Below are 27,258 nucleotides of genomic sequence, written 5' to 3'. Positions count from 1 at the left end.
AAATTATATTAAACTAAAAAGTAGTTCAATTAAACTGAACTGAACTAAAAATTAGATTACAAAAATTGAACTGAACTGTTTTTTATTCTATTAAACTGTACTGTACAGAACTGTACTGAACTATACTGAACTATAATATGAAGTAAACTGAACTGCTATACACATTAATTTGTTTCTGAACTGCACTATTTTTGAACTGAACTATTTATGAACTGCTTCTAAACTGTGCCACCAGTTTATGAATTGTTGATGAACTATACCAAAATCTGCTACTGAGAATCTGGGGGCTCTGTATTAACAAATAACTGTTGATGAACTGCTACAAAAACTTCTGCCACTTGACAAATTGTTTAGGGACTAAAACTTACATTTTTTTGTACAGGACCTAAACCACAGTTTGTATACAAAAATCCAAACACATTCACTGCTTCAAGTCACGATGAAGCACACGCAGTGAATGCAAATACTCCACACGCAGTCAACCCAAATTCCTTAATAATGAATACAGGTCACCTCCATTCAGATACTCCATGACCAAAAATTATTGCATTAAAATTACCTTGGAATTGGAAGCATAGAACTATTAAAAGATGTAAATAGTACAAAGAAATAAGCAATACAAGGAAATAGTTTAGAGAATAATTCAATGCAGATTTATTTTCAAGTTAAGAAGCGAAAAATTGTTAGAGAAGATAATAAAAAAAAAGGTCCAGTTTAAACTACATATGTACAACATTCCCTGCAGCATGTTATGAGAACTACAACAATTAGTGAAATATATAAAGATCAAATACATTTTGATAGCATGTTCAGAAATAACTATTTTTGGTAAACTGATTCTTTTTTTTCAGAAAGATCTCTCAAGAAGCTGTCAAAGGGGAGAGAGGGGGGGCTTTGGCCCTATATAAAGCATTCCAAATAGTGGTAAACTTCAATAAAACTCCACACAGAACATTAAACCTTGGTGGTTCAACTTTTTCAAACAACTCTTCTACAATACAATGATTTTGATAGCATATTCAGAAGCTAAAATTCCACTGAATTTGATCAAGTGATCTGGAAATTCCTGTGCAATTATCTGGTGCAAGTTGCAGTCCTAAAGAGCTTGTCACATCAGATGTAAATACTGTATCAAGGACAGAATAACACTTATCAAGCACATAAAACTATAAGTTGTATGTTCAAATATGTAGGACCTCTCAAGATGAATTAATACATGAATTAATTTGAAAAAATGAAGTCCATAAAAATCTGAATTAATCCTCAATGTAGCAGACACCTCGCGAGCCAGGAAAAGCAGATTTGCAAGGAATTAAAGTCGTACCATCTATAATTTAAGAGCGATAAAAAAGAGCCAACTCGTGCTTGTGAAGGAAGATTTTTACATTTACCTTGCGGTGCCTGTAAGCAGATTTTCGTGGCTGGTGTGACTCGTGTGAATGTGAGTTAGGGATTCTTAGCGTAAAGAGCCAACCCGTGCGGTGCCTTCTTTTATTTTTTAATTAGTAGTTATTTATAGTTAACTAAACTATAACTTAAATAAGTTCAATTTTTTAAAACTGAATTAAAAAATAGTTTAGTTCAATTTTATTTTAAATAGTTTTAGTTTTTTAGTTTAAAATAATTCAGTTATTAATAGTTTTAGTTTAGTTAAGTTAATTTTGCCCAGCCCTACAAATGAGTTGAGACAGCGAAGGCGCACAGAGAAATCCGAAAAAGCAAATGCAAACTGAATCCATTTGATAGCAGAAAAGCTGTGAAAGGAATCAGGGAAAAGAAATGATAAGTTTGATCTCTACACAAATTTTCTTTCTTCTTCCCTCTTTCTTCACGCAAATAAAACAAAACTTTGTATCTAAAAATTTAAAGGGGACAGTTGCCAATGTAAAATTTGCAAGGAAACTCTTCTAAACAAAGTCAATGATCAAGTTAGAAAGTTCTAAAAAGCGTGTTATGGGAAAATTTCCTGTCATTGGCCAGATTGTGAGTCTAGCTAGCTATCTCCAACCACAAAGTTAATCAGAACACGTGAATGTTGGAAATGCATTGCAAACTTTCTTTCTCAGCTCAGATAGATCTACACTGCTGGAATTGTTAACCTGTGAATCAAGTTCCATAGGGAAAATATATAACATTAGAATAAATTTTTGGAATAGTTAAAAAGAGAAATTTTATAGAACCTTCAGAAATTTAAGGGTTTTGGAAAGTAACGTTATTGAGACATTCTCTCTTCCCTTGTCCAAACTAATTCAACTATTGGTCTAAAAAATAACTGTACTTAAACCCTTAAATTTATCTGACACCATAGCAACTCTCTAAAATGAAAACATGAACTTATTACCTCACACTGAACACTGTAGATCAATCTTCCATTGACTTCTGTTGAAAGGCAACTAACAATTTCAAGTCCCTCTTCAATCAGTAACTTTAGTAACTTTGAAAGTTTAGGCCTTTTTTCTCTGGAGCCGCTGGTGATTTCGATTCCCATAATACCATTATTCTCGTGGACAGTAAAGTTGCAAGATGTATGCAAACCCTCTTGATTATTTTCCGTATTGGAATAATTGGAGAGTTTCTTCAGTTCATCTCTCCTGGCACCAAGTTCTTTGATATTGTTCTGCATGTGCTTTATGTAATTCACTGCCTCGTTCATGTGGTCAGATATTGAACGCTTTCCCTGAAGAAAAACCATCCAATAACCCTAATAAACTCAGAAAACTTTGAACCACATCACATAATATTACCAAAAAAACAAGGGTAAGAATCAGTAGTTATTGTGTAAAGTATAGAAATAAAGGGGATTCTACACTTGGATTCTTATAAAGAGAATGGTTACTAGTAATTAATTAGCTCATGGGAGTAGCCTAATTTCCAAAGGGTATCCCCTAAAACGGAAATAACTGAGTGATTAAGCAAAAATCATGTCAATTTTTATGAAAAAGCAATTAATAGTTGCTTTCGTAGATCCACTTTCAGTGACATCAGATGTGTTACTAAACACACACTCAATCAAGGAGTAATTCAACAAGTTATTGACAGTGTGTACAGAAAAAGAGTAAACAACAAAGGAACAAAGGTTTTTCACCTTGATGAACTCAAGAGGGAGAAGGGATCTAAGAGAGGCAAAGAAGGTAGCCATTTCTTGTCTCCTTTGCCTTTCAATCTCCTTATGAATCATCTTCTTCTTATTATGTTCGTTAGAGTTGCCATGATTCTTCTTATCAGCCACACAGAAAAGTTTCTTTGGTCGGCTACTTGTGATTTTTCTGTCCGAATCATTGACATCCAGAGAAGCATAATCATCCAGAATCAGATCTTCGGAGATTTTGTGTTCATGCTGGTGGGGGCTATTAGAAAACTGGATAACCAACTCATTGCCTCGTTGTAAAGGAAACATGGTATGCTCAACTCAATGAGTGGTCTAAATAATCCTTAGTTTTGGCTATGGGGGCTGAATGAAGGAGCAGATTCATTTCATTTGGGCAAAATATGCTATTTCTAGCAACCTTCTACGGAGATCTCACATGCTAAAGATTCCTATAGATTTTATCAGACAAATTAAATGATAATGAGACTTTCTTTTGAAAAATTTTGCAACACACTCCTTATTTCTTATAGATAAGTATTATTTTTAAAATTTTAAAATTATTAAACTAATTTTCATAAACAAAAAATAATATAATAAAAAAAGTATGTTAAAGAAAGAAAGAAAATCATCATTAAAGGCCATTCAAAACGAATATATTATTTTAACAACACATTATTCTCACGAAATATATATTTTATAATAAGGGACAAGATGTAATATAAAAAGAGTGATATGATAGACAAAGACAGATAAAATAAATATTGTAGAAAATTTAAGTAAAATGTAAAAAAAAAAAAAAAAAAAAAAAACTAACTAGTGCAATAATTAAAGACCGAAATAAAATTATTAAAACTATTTTATTCTTAAAAAGATGATTACAAAATATGTTAAATATTTTTTAAATTCATCCATCGTCAAAATTGAAACCCTTTTTGGTTTCCTTACAGGCAAAGTTACGTAAGAAGTGACCTCATTCGCAGTTTTTATATTATAATAATTTGAGGTTACTGTTCATAAATACGACTGCTACCCCTCCCATTAACGTTCACATCATATACATTAGAAGTTTAGAACTTGCTCAAGCATTCATTTCCTTCGGTTTTCTTTTCTAAATATAAGTATGTATGAAATAACTATTTCATTTCACTGAAGTAGTTTTCTTTGATTGAGATAGTGTTTTAGTTTAGCCTTAGTTAGTAAATAATCGTTGTGTGAAGTTTACCATTGCAAAATTTTAATGAAAACCAGTGTAGAATTAATTGAGAAATGAAAAATGAGAAAAAAAAATCATTTTAAACATTTATTCTACGAAATGAGATAATATATCAATTTTATTAATCATATTATTTTTTAATTATTTTCAGTATATTTATTTGTGCACTATAAAGTTGTAAACCCATAAAAATATTTTTAAATCTTTCTCCAACGCTTTTATATTAATCTTCATACTTGTTATATACTTTTAGGTGTCAAAATACATTTAATTTTTATGTAATATTTATTTTATAAAGTATATTGGTCTTCCTAAAGGTACAGGTTAAGGAATTAATAATATTATTTTTTTTGTTAAAAATCATATTTGTGGATCTATTGAAAATATATGGTAACGGAAAATTAATAATATTATTTTTCTTAAACATTTTACTTTTGGGTTGTAATCGCTTTCCTTAAAACATTAATCAGCATTTTTCATAAAATATTAAAAAAAAAAGTTATAAGAAGATACTACTATAATAATAAGAACTAAGATTCTGTGCTTTAGTCACGCTAAATTATTCAACAATCGTGATCGGCCAATGGCTTACAATTTATTTGAAATGTACATCGACCTAATTTATGCTACATAGCATAGATGATGTAGTTTTGAGTTTTGGGGAAAAATAAATTTTGATTTATTCGTCAAGGGAGCTTTAGAAAGATTATTAAAAGGATTAAACGTATAGAAGAAGGGATGCATGTGGCCCTCGTTGAAACACGAAAGTGGCTTGAGCAAGCATTTAATTGGGTGTTTCTTCATATATGTCCTACAAACTAAAGCATATTTTTATTTAAAATATAAACCCTTAAGTTCTTTTCCCCTAACCCATTTTTCTTTTCCCTCTTTCTTGTCGTTGGTGCTTACTATATAATAATTCTAGTTTAACCTAGCCTAGCTTTAACTTCGGTGACAAATACACTAGAGAACAAGTGTTTGTAGAGGAATATATATATATATATATATATATATATATATATATATATATATATATATATATTAATAATAATTGAATTATAGTTGAAAAAACTATGTGAACATTTTTTAATTAACAGAAAACCATATGAGATAAAAATATTGATAAGTTAGGTTAAACCCTAAACCTATCTGTAATATTCTATAAGATTATTTTTTCTCTACCATTTTTCATCATATTACTTGTCATATTACACAAATTTCTTCTTTTTATGTTATATCTTTCCTCTCTATTCAACCTATTGTACAATATTATTCTATACTACCATTTTTCTTCCACGTCCCACCTAAACATAACTTCATGTTTTTTTTATCTCAAATATTTTGACTTACCACACAAAAACAATAATGCAGTACAGGTTGGTCCCTACCCCAATATCACTCGAGTGATATTTTTTTTGTGTGGATATTGTATTTTTACTAACCCTTCATTAACATTCACTACTAATTTCTCTCCCCTCATCACATTTTATTACCTATCATATTTATACTTTTTCTTTATTTTATTTCTCTCTTTTTAGGTGCATGTTACATAGGTTTTTGGGTGTACAAAAATCATTTTTCACATCATTACTACAGAAAGGACTTTGGCAATTGTGTAAGAACACCATCAAGAAGTATTCCTATCCTCATATTACCGATAGAGGAAAAGGGACCTTTCGTAATTATGTAAAAAAAAAAAAAAAACCACTCGGATAATTTGTAGAGAATTAATGCAGAACACCATATTAATTCTTTCTCGACCGTCAATTTTTATTTCCTTTAATTGAAGATGATGTTTCTCTAATAAAAATAGTTGATGAACAACTCTTCTCTATTTAACACATAGTAAGAGAAAGGAAAAAAATAAAGAGAAATATAGATGTATACTCTAATAGAAAGATATATATATATATATATATATATATATATATATAAAGCATATCAAGTGAGAAAATTTGGAGTTTAATTAAGTGAGAGAAAATTAATTTAAGGATTATATTTTAACCCTCTCATCTCTCATAATAAATTCCTTCACTTGATATGCTTCATATATATATATATATATATATATATATATATATATATATATATATATATATATATATATATTCTAATAGAAAGAGAGAAATAAAGAAAAGAAATTTGTATGAATAAGATGTTTGTAGTGAAGAATGATTAATAAATTATTCATATAACGGTACGGTACTCTTCTTCGGTAATGTGGGTTTGCCCCCGAAATGAAAACAAGTGAACAACTAACATAAGAATACTGTATTAGTGGTGGTGGCAAATAAAAGTATGGAACAGTATCAACGGGAGGATTTCTCTGACGTCAAGAATATTTTGTTCCTAAACCTCATTAATTAGGTGACTTAGTTGGCAAATTTCAAGGTATATATGTTTTCTCACTCGGCATACATAATATATATATACACGTGTGTAGTTTATTAATGCTCACAAATATGGAAGCGGCTTAGCTACTTCTGGTCTTCCATCTGTTGACACTCATGGGAATATATATATATATATATATAGGGTTATAATTACACTGGTGTGACTTTTACCAAGTGTTATACCACTCAATAATTTTATATTAAATGTGAATTTTGTAAATTTAACTGTTAGATTGAAAGTTCTCTACTCTTAGATCATATATACAAAATTTTATATTAATCCAAGATGATTTGATACTTCATTTTTATAAAACAAAATTGACGTAATATATTCATTTCAAGATACACTGAAATATGAACACTTTGATTACCTTCAAGTTGTTGTTCAATTTTAAAAAAATTTAATATACACGTATAAAGTGATATGAATTTTTAATCTAACGGTTGAATTTACAAAATTCATAATTAATATAAAATTATTCAGGAATGTAATACTTAGTAAAAGTTATATCGGTATAATTATAACCATAAACACTCTCTTTATATATATATATATATATATATATATATATTATAGACATCTTCGGATGTTCTTTAATCTAACATATTTTCTTCAAACATTGTGGCTCTCATCACAATAAAATATGGAAATGTAAATTACCCCCTCGTGGTATGTCAGTTTCCTGAGAGGTGTATGATCTAACTTACACCAAGTATAAATTAAGTCACATTTATTTCGTAAATAACTTAAGTCATGAGATTCTAAAACAATATTTTTAAAAAGGTTAGGTTTTAAGTTATTTAAATTTTTTTTAAAATTTAACAAAGTATAATCTTAGTTAAAAGAAATATAAATAATATAATGTTAAAAAAATATTGATGTAACGACTTGATAGGTCCTCACACTTTACAACTCAACAACTATATTAACGAGAAAAATAATCTAACTACTTAGAATTAATATGCAAAATAATCTAACTACTTAGGATTAATATGCAAAACAATACTTGGAATTGTGTTCACGACCTTCTCTTTCATTATAGTCAGGGACGGATGCACGTTTTGGATAGTGGGGGTACTTGCCCCCACTACTATTTGACATATACATAATTTTTTATCTAAAAAATAATATATTTTAAAAAATAAAAATTATATTCTAATAAAATAAATATATATGTTTAAATTATTATATGTATAAAATATAGATTCAGAAAAAATGTTTATTTATTTGATATTTCTCAAACTTTTGAAAGAGATTAATTCTCTTATGTGATAAAGAATACTTCTTAATAACAAATCAATTTTTTAAAAAAGTTTAATTATAATATATATATATATATATCTTAACATTCACATATATAATGTAATATATTAATATAAATAAATTTTTGATAAAATAAAATTTGCAGTATGCATGTTTACCTTTTGAGTTTTCTATTTATTGTATACGTTGATTAAAAAAATAAAAATAGTAAAATTATATATGTTGATTAAAAAAATCAAAATAAGAAAAATTGGAAGACTTAAGTTCCATTTAGAATTGTTATTATAAAATATATTTTAAAATAAATTATCATCTAAAAATATATATTAGATATTAAAAACATGTTTATATCATAAATAAATTAAACTTGATTTTTATAAAATTTAACATATTTATTTTTATATTTTTAATAGTGTTAAATTATTATAAAATAAGTCTTTATGATTGTAGTTCTACCCAAATATTTAAAAAATGTCTATGATAGATAAATAAGTCATACTTAGGATATATATTTTTAAAGAAAATTAGGTTCAAACCTACTAAATTATAATAAAATTTAGTGTGACCTAATTTATTTTCATCTTTAATTATAATTGTATATATAAAAAGTTTGTAAAAAATAATTATGATATATATTTATACCTTTAAAAGTTATATATAAAATTTTTAATACTACAAATATATAAATAAATATTGCTCCTACTATCTAAAATTTATGGATCCGTCATTGTTAATAGTATTTGACTTTTTATCTTCTAAAACTTGATCAAGATCCCGTTGCACTAAAATATATTGAATATAATACACTGTCAAATCATAAAATTTGTCTTACCATGAAATATCAATATCTCAAACTTTTGTGAATTTCCCGCCATAACTTTGATGTCACTAATGGGCACCCACACACATGTCTTCACATTGTTATGATATTATCCACTTTGGTCCTAAACTTTCATGATTTTGCTTTTGGTCATTTCCTAAAAGGTTTCATAATATCAATGGAGTTTATATGTGCTTTATAAACCTTTATACTCCTCATAATTTGATGATGTGAGGTATCTCAATAAATTATTGAAAAAATAATTCAAATCTCAAATAAATTGAGTGTGAAATTTAAGGAGTTATTCCAAGAATTTGTAATCTTTAGAATATTATTTAGATTAATTTATAGATTTTTATTTATTTTAATATCTTTTGGATATTTCTTTTGTGTTTTTTTTTTAATTAGGAGGATTGTAAGATTAAAATTTTGTACTATAATTTTTCTATATATATAAAAAGTCAAGAAATAGAATCTTTATGTGTTTCGTTTATGATCCTTGGACATATAGGTAATCTTATTATGTGAGGAGAAGTTTTTGCCATCAGTAGTATCAAAGCCAATGGTTGACCAGGTGGCTAGCTTAGAGTCTCGAACAAGTATTTGACAATGGGAAGCGATGGATCAAAGTGTGAGATCCCTTATGTCAAAAATTTTCTTGATGGTGTGGAGGCCATGCGACGTGTTTCATTGAAGTGAGCTAATGTAACAGCCCAGCAACCCGCATGTGGATATTGTCCGCTTTGGCCGCAGCCCTCACGGTTTTGCTTCTGGCAATGGCACGCATGCCACCCCAAAAGGCCTCCACACAAGGAAGGTATCCACACCCATATATATGGCATGCTTCGTTCTCCTTCCTAACCGATGTGGGACTTCACAATCCACCCCCCCTCAAGGGAGTCCAGCGCCCTCGCTGGCACACCGGCCCGGGTCCCGGCTCTGATACCAAATGTAACATTTATTTTGGGGTAGTAAGGGTGTCACATTTAGTGGTATCAGAGCAGGTCGATTCAATCGGCCTTGAGTTATGAGTCTACTGTGTTTGTTTGGTAAATGAATGATGTGATAAAATTGATTGTTGAACTTATTGATAATATGAAGATAAATTGAATTTATTGTTTTAGAGTATGATTGTTAACTTTTTGGGGGAAAAACAGAAAAACAATGGCAGGAGGTAGAAATGATCAAGCAATTGCCGATGCTCTACAAGCAATGGCTCAGGCTCTGGGTAATTTGAACCAACGACCAGAAGTTGATTGGCTAGAAAGATTCCAACGAAATAATCCACCAAGTTTTCGTGGAGGCTATAATCCTGACGGAGCTACTGACTGGATATTTGAAGTTGAAAAGATATTCCAAGTTATGGGATGTCCTACGACACAGAAGGTGACTTTGGCTACCTTTATGCTCTCTGGAGAAGCTGGCATCTGGTGGCAAAGTACTTGGCAAAGAATAATGGCTCTAGGAACCCAAGTAAGCTGGGATATTTTCAAGCGACTCTTCTTGGAGAAATATTTTCCTCGAGATATAAGTCATAAGAAACAGGTGGAATTTCTTGAATTGAAACAAGGAGAGGATTCAGTAGCTGAGTACGTAACTAAATTTGAAAATTTGGTCAGATTCTGCCCCATGTATGACGGTGTGGGTAATGAGGAGGACAAATGCGTAAAGTTTGTGAGCGGTCTTCGCCCAGAGATTAAACAGGTGTTCAATTATCAAGGGATCACGCACTATCATGACTTGGTAAATAAGTGCAGAGTTTATGATGAGGACAACCAAGCAAGGGTGACTCATTATAAAAGTGGAGGACCAATGAGAAATAATAAGTTTGGTTCATCCAATAAAGGAAAACCTTATAACAAGCCTGTTGGAAATACGAACACTAAAGTAAATAATCAGGACTTTGTGCAAAGGAACCAAGCTAGTCAACTTTCTAGAGGTGGAAATGGGAGTATTATTCCACACAAAAGCTGCTACAACTGTGGAAAACCAGGGCATAGGGCAATTGATTGTCGGATACCAAAAGCAATAATATGCTACAAATGTCAACAGAAAGGACACAAGGCTAGTGAATGTCCTCAGAATAGGAAAGGGACAACGGAGATTGAAGGGAACGCTAGCAAACCTCGAACCACAGGAAGAGTATTTGCTTTGAGTGGTGCTGAAGCTACTCAATCCGAGGACTTAATTCAGGGTATGTGTTTCATTAATGGAACTCCTTTAACCGTTTTATATGATTCTGGTGCAACTCACTCTTTTATATCACACGCATGTGTGTCTAAGTTAAAATTACCTGTCTCTTCCTTATCTTTTGAGTTAATTGTCGAAACACCCACTAATGGTTCTGTAATTACTTCTGATGTCTGTCCAAAATGTCCTCTAACTATTGAAGGTAGAGATTTCCTGGTTGACTTAATTTGTTTACCTCTAAGTCAACTAGATGTTATTCTGGGTATGGACTGGTTATCTTCCAATCATGTCCTTTTGAACTGTGCTTGTAAATCTATTGTTTTTGGTGAACCTGTTGAAAGAGTGAGTAAGGATTATTTGACTGCCAACCAAGTTAAGGTGTCTATGCAAGCGGATGCCCAAGTGTACATGTTGTTAGCTTCTTTAAATTCTGAGAAAAATGTTTCAGTAAATGAACTGCCTGTTGTATGTGACTTTTCGGATGTCTTCTCTGAGGTGTCTAGCTTACCACCTAGAAGAGAAGTAGAATTTTCCATAGATTTAGTTCCAGGAGCAGGACCTATTTCTATTGCACCTTATAGGATGTCACCCATAGAGTTAGTGGAACTGAAAAAGCAAATAGAAGAATTGTTGGAGAAGGGGTTTGTGAGACCTAGTGTATCACCTTGGGGAGCACCCGTACTCTTAGTCAAAAAGAAAGATGGTAGCATGAGATTGTGTGTGGATTATCGCCAGTTGAACAAGGTGACCATTAAGAACAAATATCCATTACCTAGGATAGATGATCTTATGGATCAGTTGACAGGTGCTTGTGTGTTTAGTAAGATTGATCTTAGATCAGGATACCACCAGATTAGGGTTAAGGAAGAAGATGTACCTAAGACAGCCTTTAGAACTCGCTATGGACACTATGAGTATCTAGTAATGCCTTTCGGTGTGACAAATGCTCCTGCAATTTTTATGGACTACATGAACCGGATTCTTCATCCATACTTGGATAAATTTGTAGTTGTCTTTATAGATGACATACTAGTTTATTCCAAGACTAAAGAGGAGCATGAGGAACACTTAAGGGTAGTACTACAAACTCTCAGGGAGAAACAACTTTATGCTAAGTTGTCCAAGTGTGATTTTTGGCTAGAGGAGGTGAGTTTCTTAGGACATGTAATTTCAAGTGGAGGAATAGCAGTGGATCCATCTAAGGTTGAGGCTGTGCTTAATTGGGAGACACCTAAGTCAGTTAGTGAGATTAGGAGTTTCCTTGGATTGGCTGGATACTATAGAAGATTCATAGAAGGATTCTCTAAGTTAGCATTACCCTTGACAAGTTTGACTAGGAAAGGAGTTATGTTTGTATGGGATAGTAAATGTGAAGATAGTTTCCGAACCCTTAAGGAAAAATTGACTAGTGCACCTGTTTTAGTATTGCCTGATCTTAGTAAGACTTTTGTGGTTTACTGTGACGCTTCTAAGATGGGTTTGGGTGGTGTATTAATGCAAGAGGGTAGGGTTGTATCTTATGCATCCAGACAATTGAAGGTACATGAGAGGAATTACCCCACCCATGATCTTGAATTAGCAGCTGTGGTATTCACACTTAAGATTTGGAGACATTATTTGTATGGTTCAAAATTTGAGGTGTTTAGTGATCATAAGAGTCTTAGGTATTTATTTGACCAAAAAGAATTAAATATGAGGCAAAGGAGATGGTTGGAATTCCTTAAAGACTATGATTTTGATCTTCATTATCATCCAGGAAAAGCTAATGTGGTAGCTGATGCCTTGAGTAGAAAATCTTTGCATCTGTCTTCTCTTATGATTAGAGAGATGGATCTTTTGACACAATTTAGAGACTTGAGTCTGACTTGTGAAGTGAACCATAATAGTGTAAGACTAGGTATGACTCGGGTGACTAGTGAGTTGTTGGGGGAAATTAGAGAAGCACAGTTAATGGATTCATTTCTAGAGGCTAGACGAAAGGATATAGGACAAGGGATTGGAGAAGAATTTACCTTGGGTGCAGATGGAGTGGTAAGATTTAAAGATCGAGTATGTGTGCCTAGTAACCCTACACTTAAACGACTGATACTAGAGGAAGGTCATAAGAGCAAGCTTAGTTTTCATCCAGGAGCAACTAAGATGTATCAAGACCTAAGGAAGATATTCTGGTGGCCTAGGATGAAGAAAGATATAGCTGAATTTGTGAGTGCCTGTCTAGTATGTCAGAAGGCTAAGATAGAGCATCAAAAACCTTCAGGACTACTTCAGCCTTTGAGTATACCCGAGTGGAAGTGGGATAGCATTTCTATGGACTTTGTAGTTGCTTTGCCTAGGACTAGGAAAGGGCATGATTCCATTTGGGTTATAGTTGATAGGTTGACCAAGAGTGCACATTTTCTACCTATTAACATTAGGCATTCTCTAGAGAAATTGGCTAGATTGTACATTGATGAAATTGTGAGATTGCATGGGATACCATCTAGCATAATTTCAGACAGAGACCCTAGATTCACCTCTAGATTTTGGGAGAGCCTACAACAAGCCTTGGGGACCCAACTGAGACTTAGTTCAGCATACCATCCTCAAACTGATGGTCAGACTGAGAGGACTATTCAGTCTTTAGAGGATTTGCTTAGAGCCTGTGTTTTGGACCAAGGAGGAAGTTGGGATAGCCTTTTACCTTTGATAGAGTTTACCTATAATAATAGTTACCACTCTAGCATAGGTATGGCACCCTATGAAGCCTTGTATGGTAGGAGGTGTAGAACTCCTTTGTGTTGGAGTGAGCCTGGAGACAATGTCATCTTAGGACCTGAGATTGTGCAACAAACCACTGAAAAAGTTAAATTGATACAAGAAAGGATGAGGACATCTCAGAGTAGACAGAAAAGTTATGCTGACAGAAGAAGAAAGGATTTAGAATTTCAAGAAGGTGACCATGTATTCTTGAAAGTCACTCCATGGACTGGGGTTGGCAGGGCATTAAAATCCAGAAAACTTACTCCTCGATTTATTGGTCCTTTTCAAATTCTTAAAAGAGTCGGCAATGTTGCCTACCAAATTGCTTTGCCTCCTAATTTGTCAAATCTTCATGATGTCTTTCACATTTCTCAACTTCGAAAATATATCCACGATCCTTCGCATGTGATTGAGTCGGATCATATTGAGGTTAAGGAGAACTTGACGGTGGAAGCTACCCCGATAAGAGTCGAGGATCGAATGGTAAAGCAACTTAGAGGTAAAGAAATTCCTTTGGTAAAGGTTATTTGGGGAGGAGCTATACCTGAAAGTGCTACTTGGGAATTAGAGGAAAGGATGAAAGCTTCATATCCATTTTTATTTGCATCAGGTAATTTCGGGGACGAAATTTCTAAAAGGAGGGGAGTAATGTAACATCCCAAAATTTTATTTTTATGTATTGGGATTATTAAAAGGTTTATCATATTTTTATTTAAGTATTTTACTATTTACGTATTTTACTATTCATGTATTTTACTATTCACGTATACATTTTTCACTATTCATAAATACGTATTTACGTATTTGTAAATAGTGTTTTACTGTGCACGTGCACAGTAACTGACGGCTGCGAGGGACGCGGGTTCAAATTTTTAAATAAATTTGAATATAATAATGAATAGTGCATAGTAATTTATAATATTATTTTAATGAATAGTGCATAGTGCATAGTAATTTCAGAATTTCTATAAATAGGGGCTAGGGGCTGAAAGAAATTCATAACTTGAGATAAGGAAATTCTGGAAGAGAGAAAGGAGAGAGAGAAAGAGAGAAAGAAAGAGGGGAGGTTCTGCTTTAGTTCCGGTCCTGGTTTAATAGAAAGAAGAGGAGGTTCTACTAAAATTTCTATTTAATCAGGTACGGGGGAAAAGAGGATTATTTATATGTAGAATACATGAGGGTATTGGGTTGAATTTCTTAGAATAACGTTTGATTTATGTGAATGGACGGCCAAGCCTCCTATTAATTTATAATTTGGAATTTATGTGAATGGACGGCCAAGCCTCCTAATAGTTTATAATGTTAAATTTATCTGAATGGAAGGCTGAGCCTCCTATTAACTTATAATTTAGAATAATTAGGGATCTTACTGTTATTCTATTAATGAAGGGAATTGCTGTATTATTGATTATTAAATGAATGATATGGATGTAATATGCTTGAGGGATATGTAAAATCTACTTTGTTAAGTTTATTTGTTGTATGAAATTATATACGTGTTATAAATTTGAATAATAGGATGAGATGTTATATGATTGAGATATTGATTGTGATTGTGATGTCTCACATCGATGACTAGGATAGCACGGCTCTGTATAAGTGGTGCTACAGGGAAGGCGTGACCCTAGCATGGTGTGGGATGAGAAAGACAATTAACACCATCACTTATGTCAGTTATGGCAGCCCTGGCATAGGGTTAATTGCAATAGATTGTATTGATTGTATGTGATTGTTGTTACTCACACTGAAGGATTAAGGATGATACGAACCCTGGGTGGTGGATGATTCAGGGACGAGCGTACTCCTCGTAGATCAGGGATGATACGAACCTTGGGTAGGTGATGCTTCAAGGACGAGCGTACCCCTGGTATGGTGTGAGTAAGGGAGGCAATTAACCTGTATCACTGGTGTCAGATGTGGCGAGGTCTTGGCATAGTGTTAATTGTGATATTGATGTGAATTGTTGGATTGTGAATGATGAATAATTGATACTGTTAATTGTGAGATTGATATGAGTTATGAATGTAGAAATATTATCGTTAAATTATGAAAGTGATATGAGTTATGGATATGGATGGGGAAATAATTGTATGATTGGCATGTATTATTGATGTGATATTATTAATTGTGATATATTGTGAAAATGATGGATAATTGATAATTAAATACATGTATACTTGTATGCATTATACCGTGATGTGTTTGTATGTATTTTGCATATAAGTAACTTTTCTTTTCTCACCGTATAAATTGTGGATATTTTTAGGTGGAGAGGATCCAGCTGCAATTGGTATATAGTATGTCAGCAGTTTTATTTGGGAAAATGCTCTGATAGTGTGACATCGGGGCAGAGGATTTCTAGTTTAAGATATTTATGAAAATTCTGTAATATTATTTTGAAAACAATTTTAGAAACTCTTGTATTTTAGGTTTGATATTTCTATTAATGTGGTGTATTGAATTTTTGTTATGTGAACCCTTTTACCAATTTCAAAAGTTTATTTTCTTTAATTTTGTTATATTATTTCGTTATATGTTTTGGGGTAGTAAGGGTGTCACATTTAGTGGTATCAGTTAATGGATTCATTTCTAGAGGCTAGACGAAAGGATGAGGACATCTCAGAGTAGACAGAAAAGTTATGCTGACAGAAGAAGAAAGGATTTAGAATTTCAAGAAGGTGACCATGTATTCTTGAAAGTCACTCCATGGACTGGGGTTGGCAGGGCATTAAAATCCAGAAAACTTACTCCTCGATTTATTGGTCCTTTTCAAATTCTTAAAAGAGTCGGCAATGTTGCCTACCAAATTGCTTTGCCTCCTAATTTGTCAAATCTTCATGATGTCTTTCACATTTCTCAACTTCGAAAATATATCCACGATCCTTCGCATGTGATTGAGTCGGATCATATTGAGGTTAAGGAGAACTTGACGGTGGAAGCTACCCCGATAAGAGTCGAGGATCGAATGGTAAAGCAACTTAGAGGTAAAGAAATTCCTTTGGTAAAGGTTATTTGGGGAGGAGCTATACCTGAAAGTGCTACTTGGGAATTAGAGGAAAGGATGAAAGCTTCATATCCATTTTTATTTGCATCAGGTAATTTCGGGGACGAAATTTCTAAAAGGAGGGGAGTAATGTAACATCCCAAAATTTTATTTTTATGTATTGGGATTATTAAAAGGTTTATCATATTTTTATTTAAGTATTTTACTATTTACGTATTTTACTATTCATGTATTTTACTATTCACGTATACATTTTTCACTATTCATAAATACGTATTTACGTATTTGTAAATAGTGTTTTACTGTGCACGTGCACAGTAACTGACGGCTGCGAGGGACGCGGGTTCAAATTTTTAAATAAATTTGAATATAATAATGAATAGTGCATAGTAATTTATAATATTATTTTAATGAATAGTGCATAGTGCATAGTAATTTCAGAATTTCTATAAATAGGGGCTAGGGGCTGAAAGAAATTCATAACTTGAGATAAGGAAATTCTGGAAGAGAGAAAGGAGAGAGAGAAAGAGAGAAAGAAAGAGGGGAGGTTCTGCTTTAGTTCCGGTCCTGGTTTAATAGAAAGAAGAGGAGGTTCTACTAAAATTTCTATTTAATCAGGTACGGGGGAAAAGAGGATTATTTATATGTAGAATACATGAGGGTATTGGGTTGAATTTCTTAGAATAACGTTTGATTTATGTGAATGGACGGCCAAGCCTCCTAATAGTTTATAATGTTAAATTTATCTGAATGGAAGGCTGAGCCTCCTATTAACTTATAATTTAGAATAATTAGGGATCTTACTGTTATTCTATTAATGAAGGGAATTGCTGTATTATTGATTATTAAATGAATGATATGGATGTAATATGCTTGAGGGATATGTAAACTCTACTTTGTTAAGTTTATTTGTTGTATGAAATTATATACGTGTTATAAATTTGAATAATAGGATGAGATGTTATATGATTGAGACATTGATTGTGATTGTGATGTCTCACATCGATGACTAGGATAGCACGGCTCTGTATAAGTGGTGCTACAGGGAAGGCGTGACCCTAGCATGGTGTGGGATGAGAAAGACAATTAACACCATCACTTATGTCAGTTATGGCAGCCCTGGCATAGGGTTAATTGCAATAGATTGTATTGATTGTATGTGATTGTTGTTACTCACACTGAAGGATTAAGGATGATACGAACCCTGGGTGGTGGATGATTCAGGGACGAGCGTACTCCTCGTAGATCAGGGATGATACGAACCTTGGGTAGGTGATGCTTCAAGGACGAGCGTACCCCTGGTATGGTGTGAGTAAGGGAGGCAATTAACCTGTATCACTGGTGTCAGATGTGGCGAGGTCTTGGCATAGTGTTAATTGTGATATTGATGTGAATTGTTGGATTGTGAATGATGAATAATTGATACTGTTAATTGTGAGATTGATATGAGTTATGAATGTAGAAATATTATCGTTAAATTATGAAAGTGATATGAGTTATGGATATGGATGGGGAAATAATTGTATGATTGGCATGTATTATTGATGTGATATTATTAATTGTGATATATTGTGAAAATGATGGATAATTGATAATTAAATACATGTATACTTGTATGCATTATACCGTGATGTGTTTGTATGTATTTTGCATATAAGTAACTTTTCTTTTCTCACCGTATAAATTGTGGATATTTTTAGGTGGAGAGGATCCAGCTGCAATTGGTATATAGTATGTCAGCAGTTTTATTTGGGAAAATGCTCTGATAGTGTGACATCGGGGCAGAGGATTTCTAGTTTAAGATATTTATGAAAATTCTGTAATATTATTTTGAAAACAATTTTAGAAACTCTTGTATTTTAGGTTTGATATTTCTATTAATGTGGTGTATTGAATTTTTGTTATGTGAACCCTTTTACCAATTTCAAAAGTTTATTTTCTTTAATTTTGTTATATTATTTCGTTATATGTTTTGGGGTAGTAAGGGTGTCACATTTAGTGGCAGAACGCCCCGTTCTCCTTCTGGAACGGCCCGTTCTGCAAGGAGAACGCCCCGTTCTCCTTCTGGAACGGCCCGTTCTGCAAGGAGAACGCCCCGTTCTCCTTTGGAGAACGGCCCGTTCTGGGCCCGTTCTGGACGTCCCAAAAATACACAATTTTATCATTTGGAACGGCCCGTTCCACATTTGGAACGGCCGTTCCGGATAGGTCCGCGAAAATGCCTATAAAAGGCCCCTCCTCCCTCTCAAATCCACACACCTCTCATCTTCTCTCCCTTCTCTCTTTTCTTTCTCTCTCTACTTCCTGCTGTTGATGGAAGGAGCTTAGGGGGTGGAGGTTCTACCCTAGTTCCGGTCCCGATTTAAGGAGAGAAAGTTCTGCCCGAATTTTGACTACCGTTTAAGGAAAAAGAAGAGGAGGTTCTGCTCAAGTTACTATTCATCCAGGTACGGGGAAAAAGGGGATTATTTATATGTAGAGTACATGAGGGAATTGGGTAGAGGAAGAATTTCTTAGGATTATGATTTTATAATTATTTTATTTGAAGAATCATTAGTTCTATTGAAATTATGTGATGAGGTTTATAGATATGCCAAATTGTAGGAATAATGATCTGGGAAGAAAGAAGAAATCATAAATGCTGTGAACTAGAATTTGGAATAATTATGAGTTTCACTGTTATATTAAATTGATTATCTTATTGATTATTATAAATTATGAATAATATTGCTATATTACCCGTTAAGAATGGATGATCTTGATGTGAATTGCTTGAAGGGTGTGTAAACCCTCATTTTGTTGGGCTTATCTGTTGTGTATGTGATGTGTATGTGATGTGGAATTATGTACGTGATGTGAATTTGAGTTATGAAATGAGAAGTATGGAATGTGATTGAGATGTGAATGAGATGTGATTATGGTACTGATGACCAGGGGTGAGCACGACCCTAAGCTGATGGGTAGCGTGACCTTGGCACAGTGTTATGTCAGGGGTGAGCACGACCCTAGGCTACTAAAAAGGGTAGCGTGACCTTGGCACAGTGTTATGTCAGGGGTGAGCACGGCCCTAGGTTGGAAAAAGGGTAGCGTGACCTTGACATAGTGAAATTTGTGTGGATTATGAATGAATCGTAATGTTCAAGTGGATTGTGATGGATTGATGTAATTGTGAATTGAGATGTGAATATGATGAATGGTTGATAAATTATGATACACACACATATATATATATATATATATAGATAAATGCTTATGAATATTTTATTAAATAATGAGTTATTATGAGATTATATTGTGATGTGTTTGTATGTACTTTGCATATAGATATTTTCTTTTCTCACCGTATAAACTGTGGATATTTTAGGAGAAGAAGATCCAGCTACGAGTGGCTTCTAGGATGCCAACAATTAAAATTCTGGGAATGCTCTGATAGTGTGACATCGGGACAGAGGATTTCTAGGATGAAATATTTATGTGTATTTGGCACTGTAATATTGTTTTGAAAACAATTTTGTAAAACTCTTGTGTTTTATGTTTTATATCTCTATTAATGTGATTGTCGAATTTTTATGTGAACCCTTTTACCAACTTAGAAAATTTAACCTTCTTAAATGTATTATAAATTTTTTTTTATATATGTGTTGGGGTAGTAAGGGTGTCACATTTAATGTAACATCCCAAAATTTTATTTTTATGTATTGGGATTATTAAAAGGTTTATCATATTTTTATTTAAGTATTTTACTATTTACGTATTTTACTATTCATGTATTTTACTATTCACGTATACATTTTTCACTATTCATAAATACGTATTTACGTATTTGTAAATAGTATTTTACTGTGCACACAGTAAAACACTATTTACAAATACGTAAATACGTATTTATGAATAGTGAAAAATGTATACGTGAATAGTAAAATACATGAATAGTAAAATACGTAAATAGTAAAATACTTAAATAAAAATATGATAAACCTTTTAATAATCCCAATACATAAAAATAAAATTTTGGGATGTTACATTACTCCCCTCCTTTTAGAAATTTCGTCCCCGAAATTACCTGATGCAAATAAAAATGGATATGAAGCTTTCATCCTTTCCTCTAATTCCCAAGTAGCACTTTCAGGTATAGCTCCTCCCCAAATAACCTTTACCAAAGGAATTTCTTTACCTCTAAGTTGCTTTACCATTCGATCCTCGACTCTTATCGGGGTAGCTTCCACCGTCAAGTTCTCCTTAACCTCAATATGATCCGACTCAATCACATGCGAAGGATCGTGGATATATTTTCGAAGTTGAGAAATGTGAAAGACATCATGAAGATTTGACAAATTAGGAGGCAAAGCAATTTGGTAGGCAACATTGCCGACTCTTTTAAGAATTTGAAAAGGACCAATAAATCGAGGAGTAAGTTTTCTGGATTTTAATGCCCTGCCAACCCCAGTCCATGGAGTGACTTTCAAGAATACATGGTCACCTTCTTGAAATTCTAAATCCTTTCTTCTTCTGTCAGCATAACTTTTCTGTCTACTCTGAGATGTCCTCATCCTTTCTTGTATCAATTTAACTTTTTCAGTGGTTTGTTGCACAATCTCAGGTCCTAAGATGACATTGTCTCCAGGCTCACTCCAACACAAAGGAGTTCTACACCTCCTACCATACAAGGCTTCATAGGGTGCCATACCTATGCTAGAGTGGTAACTATTATTATAGGTAAACTCTATCAAAGGTAAAAGGCTATCCCAACTTCCTCCTTGGTCCAAAACACAGGCTCTAAGCAAATCCTCTAAAGACTGAATAGTCCTCTCAGTCTGACCATCAGTTTGAGGATGGTATGCTGAACTAAGTCTCAGTTGGGTCCCCAAGGCTTGTTGTAGGCTCTCCCAAAATCTAGAGGTGAATCTAGGGTCTCTGTCTGAAATTATGCTAGATGGTATCCCATGCAATCTCACAATTTCATCAATGTACAATCTAGCCAATTTCTCTAGAGAATGCCTAATGTTAATAGGTAGAAAATGTGCACTCTTGGTCAACCTATCAACTATAACCCAAATGGAATCATGCCCTTTCCTAGTCCTAGGCAAAGCAACTACAAAGTCCATAGAAATGCTATCCCACTTCCACTCGGGTATACTCAAAGGCTGAAGTAGTCCTGAAGGTTTTTGATGCTCTATCTTAGCCTTCTGACATACTAGACAGGCACTCACAAATTTAGCTATATCTTTCTTCATCCTAGGCCACCAGAATATCTTCCTTAGGTCTTGATACATCTTAGTTGCTCCTGGATGAAAACTAAGCTTGCTCTTATGACCTTCCTCTAGTATCAGTCGTTTAAGTGTAGGGTTACTAGGCACACATACTCGATCTTTAAATCTTACCACTCCATCTGCACCCAAGGTAAATTCTTCTCCAATCCCTTGTCCTATATCCTTTCGTCTAGCCTCTAGAAATGAATCCATTAACTGTGCTTCTCTAATTTCCCCCAACAACTCACTAGTCACCCGAGTCATACCTAGTCTTACACTATTATGGTTCACTTCACAAGTCAGACTCAAGTCTCTAAATTGTGTCAAAAGATCCATCTCTCTAATCATAAGAGAAGACAGATGCAAAGATTTTCTACTCAAGGCATCAGCTACCACATTAGCTTTTCCTGGATGATAATTAAGATCAAAATCATAGTCTTTAAGGAATTCCAACCATCTCCTTTGCCTCATATTTAATTCTTTTTGGTCAAATAAATACCTAAGACTCTTATGATCACTAAACACCTCAAATTTTGAACCATACAAATAATGTCTCCAAATCTTAAGTGTGAATACCACAGCTGCTAATTCAAGATCATGGGTGGGGTAATTCCTCTCATGTACCTTCAATTGTCTGGATGCATAAGATACAACCCTACCCTCTTGCATTAATACACCACCCAAACCCATCTTAGAAGCGTCACAGTAAACCACAAAAGTCTTACTAAGATCAGGCAATACTAAAACAGGTGCACTAGTCAATTTTTCCTTAAGGGTTCGGAAACTATCTTCACATTTACTATCCCATACAAACATAACTCCTTTCCTAGTCAAACTTGTCAAGGGTAATGCTAACTTAGAGAATCCTTCTATGAATCTTCTATAGTATCCAGCCAATCCAAGGAAACTCCTAATCTCACTAACTGACTTAGGTGTCTCCCAATTAAGCACAGCCTCAACCTTAGATGGATCCACTGCTATTCCTCCACTTGAAATTACATGTCCTAAGAAACTCACCTCCTCTAGCCAAAAATCACACTTGGACAACTTAGCATAAAGTTGTTTCTCCCTGAGAGTTTGTAGTACTACCCTTAAGTGTTCCTCATGCTCCTCTTTAGTCTTGGAATAAACTAGTATGTCATCTATAAAGACAACTACAAATTTATCCAAGTATGGATGAAGAATCCGGTTCATGTAGTCCATAAAAATTGCAGGAGCATTTGTCACACCGAAAGGCATTACTAGATACTCATAGTGTCCATAGCGAGTTCTAAAGGCTGTCTTAGGTACATCTTCTTCCTTAACCCTAATCTGGTGGTATCCTGATCTAAGATCAATCTTACTAAACACACAAGCACCTGTCAACTGATCCATAAGATCATCTATCCTAGGTAATGGATATTTGTTCTTAATGGTCACCTTGTTCAACTGGCGATAATCCACACACAATCTCATGCTACCATCTTTCTTTTTGACTAAGAGTACGGGTGCTCCCCAAGGTGATACACTAGGTCTCACAAACCCCTTCTCCAACAATTCTTCTATTTGCTTTTTCAGTTCCACTAACTCTATGGGTGACATCCTATAAGGTGCAATAGAAATAGGTCCTGCTCCTGGAACTAAATCTATGGAAAATTCTACTTCTCTTCTAGGTGGTAAGCTAGACACCTCAGAGAAGACATCCGAAAAGTCACATACAACAGGCAGTTCATTTACTGAAACATTTTTCTCAGAATTTAAAGAAGCTAACAACATGTACACTTGGGCATCCGCTTGCATAGACACCTTAACTTGGTTGGCAGTCAAATAATCCTTACTCACTCTTTCAACAGGTTCACCAAAAACAATAGATTTACAAGCACAGTTCAAAAGGACATGATTGGAAGATAACCAGTCCATACCCAGAATAACATCTAGTTGACTTAGAGGTAAACAAATTAAGTCAACCAGGAAATCTCTACCTTCAATAGTTAGAGGACATTTTGGACAGACATCAGAAGTAATTACAGAACCATTAGTGGGTGTTTCGACAATTAACTCAAAAGATAAGGAAGAGACAGGTAATTTTAACTTAGACACACATGCGTGTGATATAAAAGAGTGAGTTGCACCAGAATCATATAAAACGGTTAAAGGAGTTCCATTAATGAAACACATACCCTGAATTAAGTCCTCGGATTGAGTAGCTTCAGCACCACTCAAAGCAAATACTCTTCCTGTGGTTCGAGGTTTGCTAGCGTTCCCTTCAATCTCCGTTGTCCCTTTCCTATTCTGAGGACATTCACTAGCCTTGTGTCCTTTCTGTTGACATTTGTAGCATATTATTGCTTTTGGTATCCGACAATCAATTGCCCTATGCCCTGGTTTTCCACAGTTGTAGCAGCTTTTGTGTGGAATAATACTCCCATTTCCACCTCTAGAAAGTTGACTAGCTTGGTTCCTTTGCACAAAGTCCTGATTATTTACTTTAGTGTTCGTATTTCCAACAGGCTTGTTATAAGGTTTTCCTTTATTGGATGAACCAAACTTATTATTTCTCATTGGTCCTCCACTTTTATAATGAGTCACCCTTGCTTGGTTGTCCTCATCATAAACTCTGCACTTATTTACCAAGTCATGATAGTGCGTGATCCCTTGATAATTGAACACCTGTTTAATCTCTGGGCGAAGACCGCTCACAAACTTTACGCATTTGTCCTCCTCATTACCCACACCGTCATACATGGGGCAGAATCTGACCAAATTTTCAAATTTAGTTACGTACTCAGCTACTGAATCCTCTCCTTGTTTCAATTCAAGAAATTCCACCTGTTTCTTATGACTTATATCTCGAGGAAAATATTTCTCCAAGAAGAGTCGCTTGAAAATATCCCAGCTTACTTGGGTTCCTAGAGCCATTATTCTTTGCCAAGTACTTTGCCACCAGATGCCAGCTTCTCCAGAGAGCATAAAGGTAGCCAAAGTCACCTTCTGTGTCGTAGGACATCCCATAACTTGGAATATCTTTTCAACTTCAAATATCCAGTCAGTAGCTCCGTCAGGATTATAGCCTCCACGAAAACTTGGTGGATTATTTCGTTGGAATCTTTCTAGCCAATCAACTTCTGGTCGTTGGTTCAAATTACCCAGAGCCTGAGCCATTGCTTGTAGAGCATCGGCAATTGCTTGATCATTTCTACCTCCTGCCATTGTTTTTCTGTTTTTCCCCCAAAAAGTTAACAATCATACTCTAAAACAATAAATTCAATTTATCTTCATATTATCAATAAGTTCAACAATCAATTTTATCACATCATTCATTTACCAAACAAACACAGTAGACTCATAACTCAAGGCCGATTGAATCGACCTGCTTTGATACCACTAAATGTGACACCCTTACTACCCCAAAACATATAACGAAATAATATAACAAAATTAAAGAAAATAAACTTTTGAAATTGGTAAAAGGGTTCACATAACAAAAATTCAATACACCACATTAATAGAAATATCAAACCTAAAATACAAGAGTTTCTAAAATTGTTTTCAAAATAATATTACAGAATTTTCATAAATATCTTAAACTAGAAATCCTCTGCCCCGATGTCACACTATCAGAGCATTTTCCCAAATAAAACTGCTGACATACTATATACCAATTGCAGCTGGATCCTCTCCACCTAAAAATATCCACAATTTATACGGTGAGAAAAGAAAAGTTACTTATATGCAAAATACATACAAACACATCACGGTATAATGCATACAAGTATACATGTATTTAATTATCAATTATCCATCATTTTCACAATATATCACAATTAATAATATCACATCAATAATACATGCCAATCATACAATTATTTCCCCATCCATATCCATAACTCATATCACTTTCATAATTTAACGATAATATTTCTACATTCATAACTCATATCAATCTCACAATTAACAGTATCAATTATTCATCATTCACAATCCAACAATTCACATCAATATCACAATTAACACTATGCCAAGACCTCGCCACATCTGACACCAGTGATACAGGTTAATTGCCTCCCTTACTCACACCATACCAGGGGTACGCTCGTCCTTGAAGCATCACCTACCCAAGGTTCGTATCATCCCTGATCTACGAGGAGTACGCTCGTCCCTGAATCATCCACCACCCAGGGTTCGTATCATCCTTAATCCTTCAGTGTGAGTAACAACAATCACATACAATCAATACAATCTATTGCAATTAACCCTATGCCAGGGCTGCCATAACTGACATAAGTGATGGTGTTAATTGTCTTTCTCATCCCACACCATGCTAGGGTCACGCCTTCCCTGTAGCACCACTTATACAGAGTCGTGCTATCCTAGTCATCGATGTGAGACATCACAATCACAATCAATATCTCAATCATATAACATCTCATCCTATTATTCAAATTTATAACACGTATATAATTTCATACAACAAATAAACTTAACAAAGTAGAGTTTACATATCCCTCAAGCATATTACATCCATATCATTCATTTAATAATCAATAATACAGCAATTCCCTTCATTAATAGAATAACAGTAAGATCCCTAATTATTCTAAATTATAAGTTAATAGGAGGCTCAGCCTTCCATTCAGATAAATTTAACATTATAAACTATTAGGAGGCTTGGCCGTCCATTCACATAAATTCCAAATTATAAATTAATAGGAGGTTTGGCCGTCCATTCACATAAATCAAACGTTATTCTAAGAAATTCAACCCAATACCCTCATGTATTCTACATATAAATAATCCTCTTTTCCCCCGTACCTGATTAAATAGAAATTTTAGTAGAACCTCCTCTTCTTTCTATTAAACCAGGACCGGAACTAAAGCAGAACCTCCCCTCTTTCTTTCTCTCTTTCTCTCTCTCCTTTCTCTCTTCCAGAATTTCCTTATCTCAAGTTATGAATTTCTTTCAGCCCCTAGCCCCTATTTATAGAAATTCTGAAATTACTATGCACTATGCACTATTCATTAAAATAATATTATAAATTACTATGCACTATTCATTATTATATTCAAATTTATTTAAAAATTTGAACCCGCGTCCCTCGCAGCCGTCAGTTACTGTGGAAGCTACCCCGATAAGAGTCGAGGATCGAATGGTAAAGCAACTTAGAGGTAAAGAAATTCCTTTGGTAAAGGTTATTTGGGGAGGAGCTATACCTGAAAGTGCTACTTGGGAATTAGAGGAAAGGATGAAAGCTTCATATCCATTTTTATTTGCATCAGGTAATTTCGGGGACGAAATTTCTAAAAGGAGGGGAGTAATGT

The 27,258-nt window shown here is 33.9% G+C and overlaps 1 protein-coding gene and 1 long non-coding RNA gene across 2 annotated transcripts; one reads left to right on the top strand and one right to left on the bottom strand.

Moving 5' to 3' along the window:
• Window positions 1-1,709: 1,709 nt before the first annotated feature.
• On the bottom strand, window positions 1,710-3,570 carry LOC109793889 (transcription factor bHLH36). The gene is made up of 3 exons (XM_020353354.3): window positions 3,086-3,570; window positions 2,342-2,677; window positions 1,710-2,099 (listed from the first exon to the last, which is right to left on the bottom strand). The coding sequence occupies exons 1-3, from the start codon at window positions 3,395-3,397 to the stop codon at window positions 2,016-2,018; spliced, it is 732 nt and encodes a 243-aa protein (XP_020208943.1). The 5' UTR covers window positions 3,398-3,570; the 3' UTR covers window positions 1,710-2,015.
• A 15,397-nt stretch (window positions 3,571-18,967) lies between these two features.
• LOC145953865 (uncharacterized) lies at window positions 18,968-20,287 on the top strand. The gene is made up of 2 exons (XR_014431097.1): window positions 18,968-19,158; window positions 20,076-20,287. It is a non-coding gene; the product is annotated as an uncharacterized LOC145953865 (long non-coding RNA).
• The last annotated feature ends 6,971 nt before the right edge of the window (window positions 20,288-27,258 follow it).

This window comes from Cajanus cajan, chromosome 1 (genome assembly GCF_000230855.2).
Source record: "Cajanus cajan strain Asha chromosome 1, NIPB_CcT2T_4, whole genome shotgun sequence".
NCBI lineage: Eukaryota > Viridiplantae > Streptophyta > Magnoliopsida > Fabales > Fabaceae > Cajanus > Cajanus cajan.
This window is presented reverse-complemented; position numbering and strand designations above follow the sequence as displayed.

Bases quoted from the DNA above. Each gene is read 5' to 3' on its own strand.
- LOC109793889 (XM_020353354.3), bottom strand. From the start codon at position 3,397: ATGTTTCCTTTACAACGAGGCAATGAGTTGGTTATCCAGTTTTCTAAT. The intron at 2,678-3,085 runs GTGAAAAACCTT...GTTTTTCTTCAG, and splicing joins TCCCTCTTGAGTTCATCAAG to GGAAAGCGTTCAATATCTGA. The intron at 2,100-2,341 runs GTAATAAGTTCA...CTTGATTCACAG, and splicing joins TCTACAGTGTTCAGTGTGAG to GTTAACAATTCCAGCAGTGT.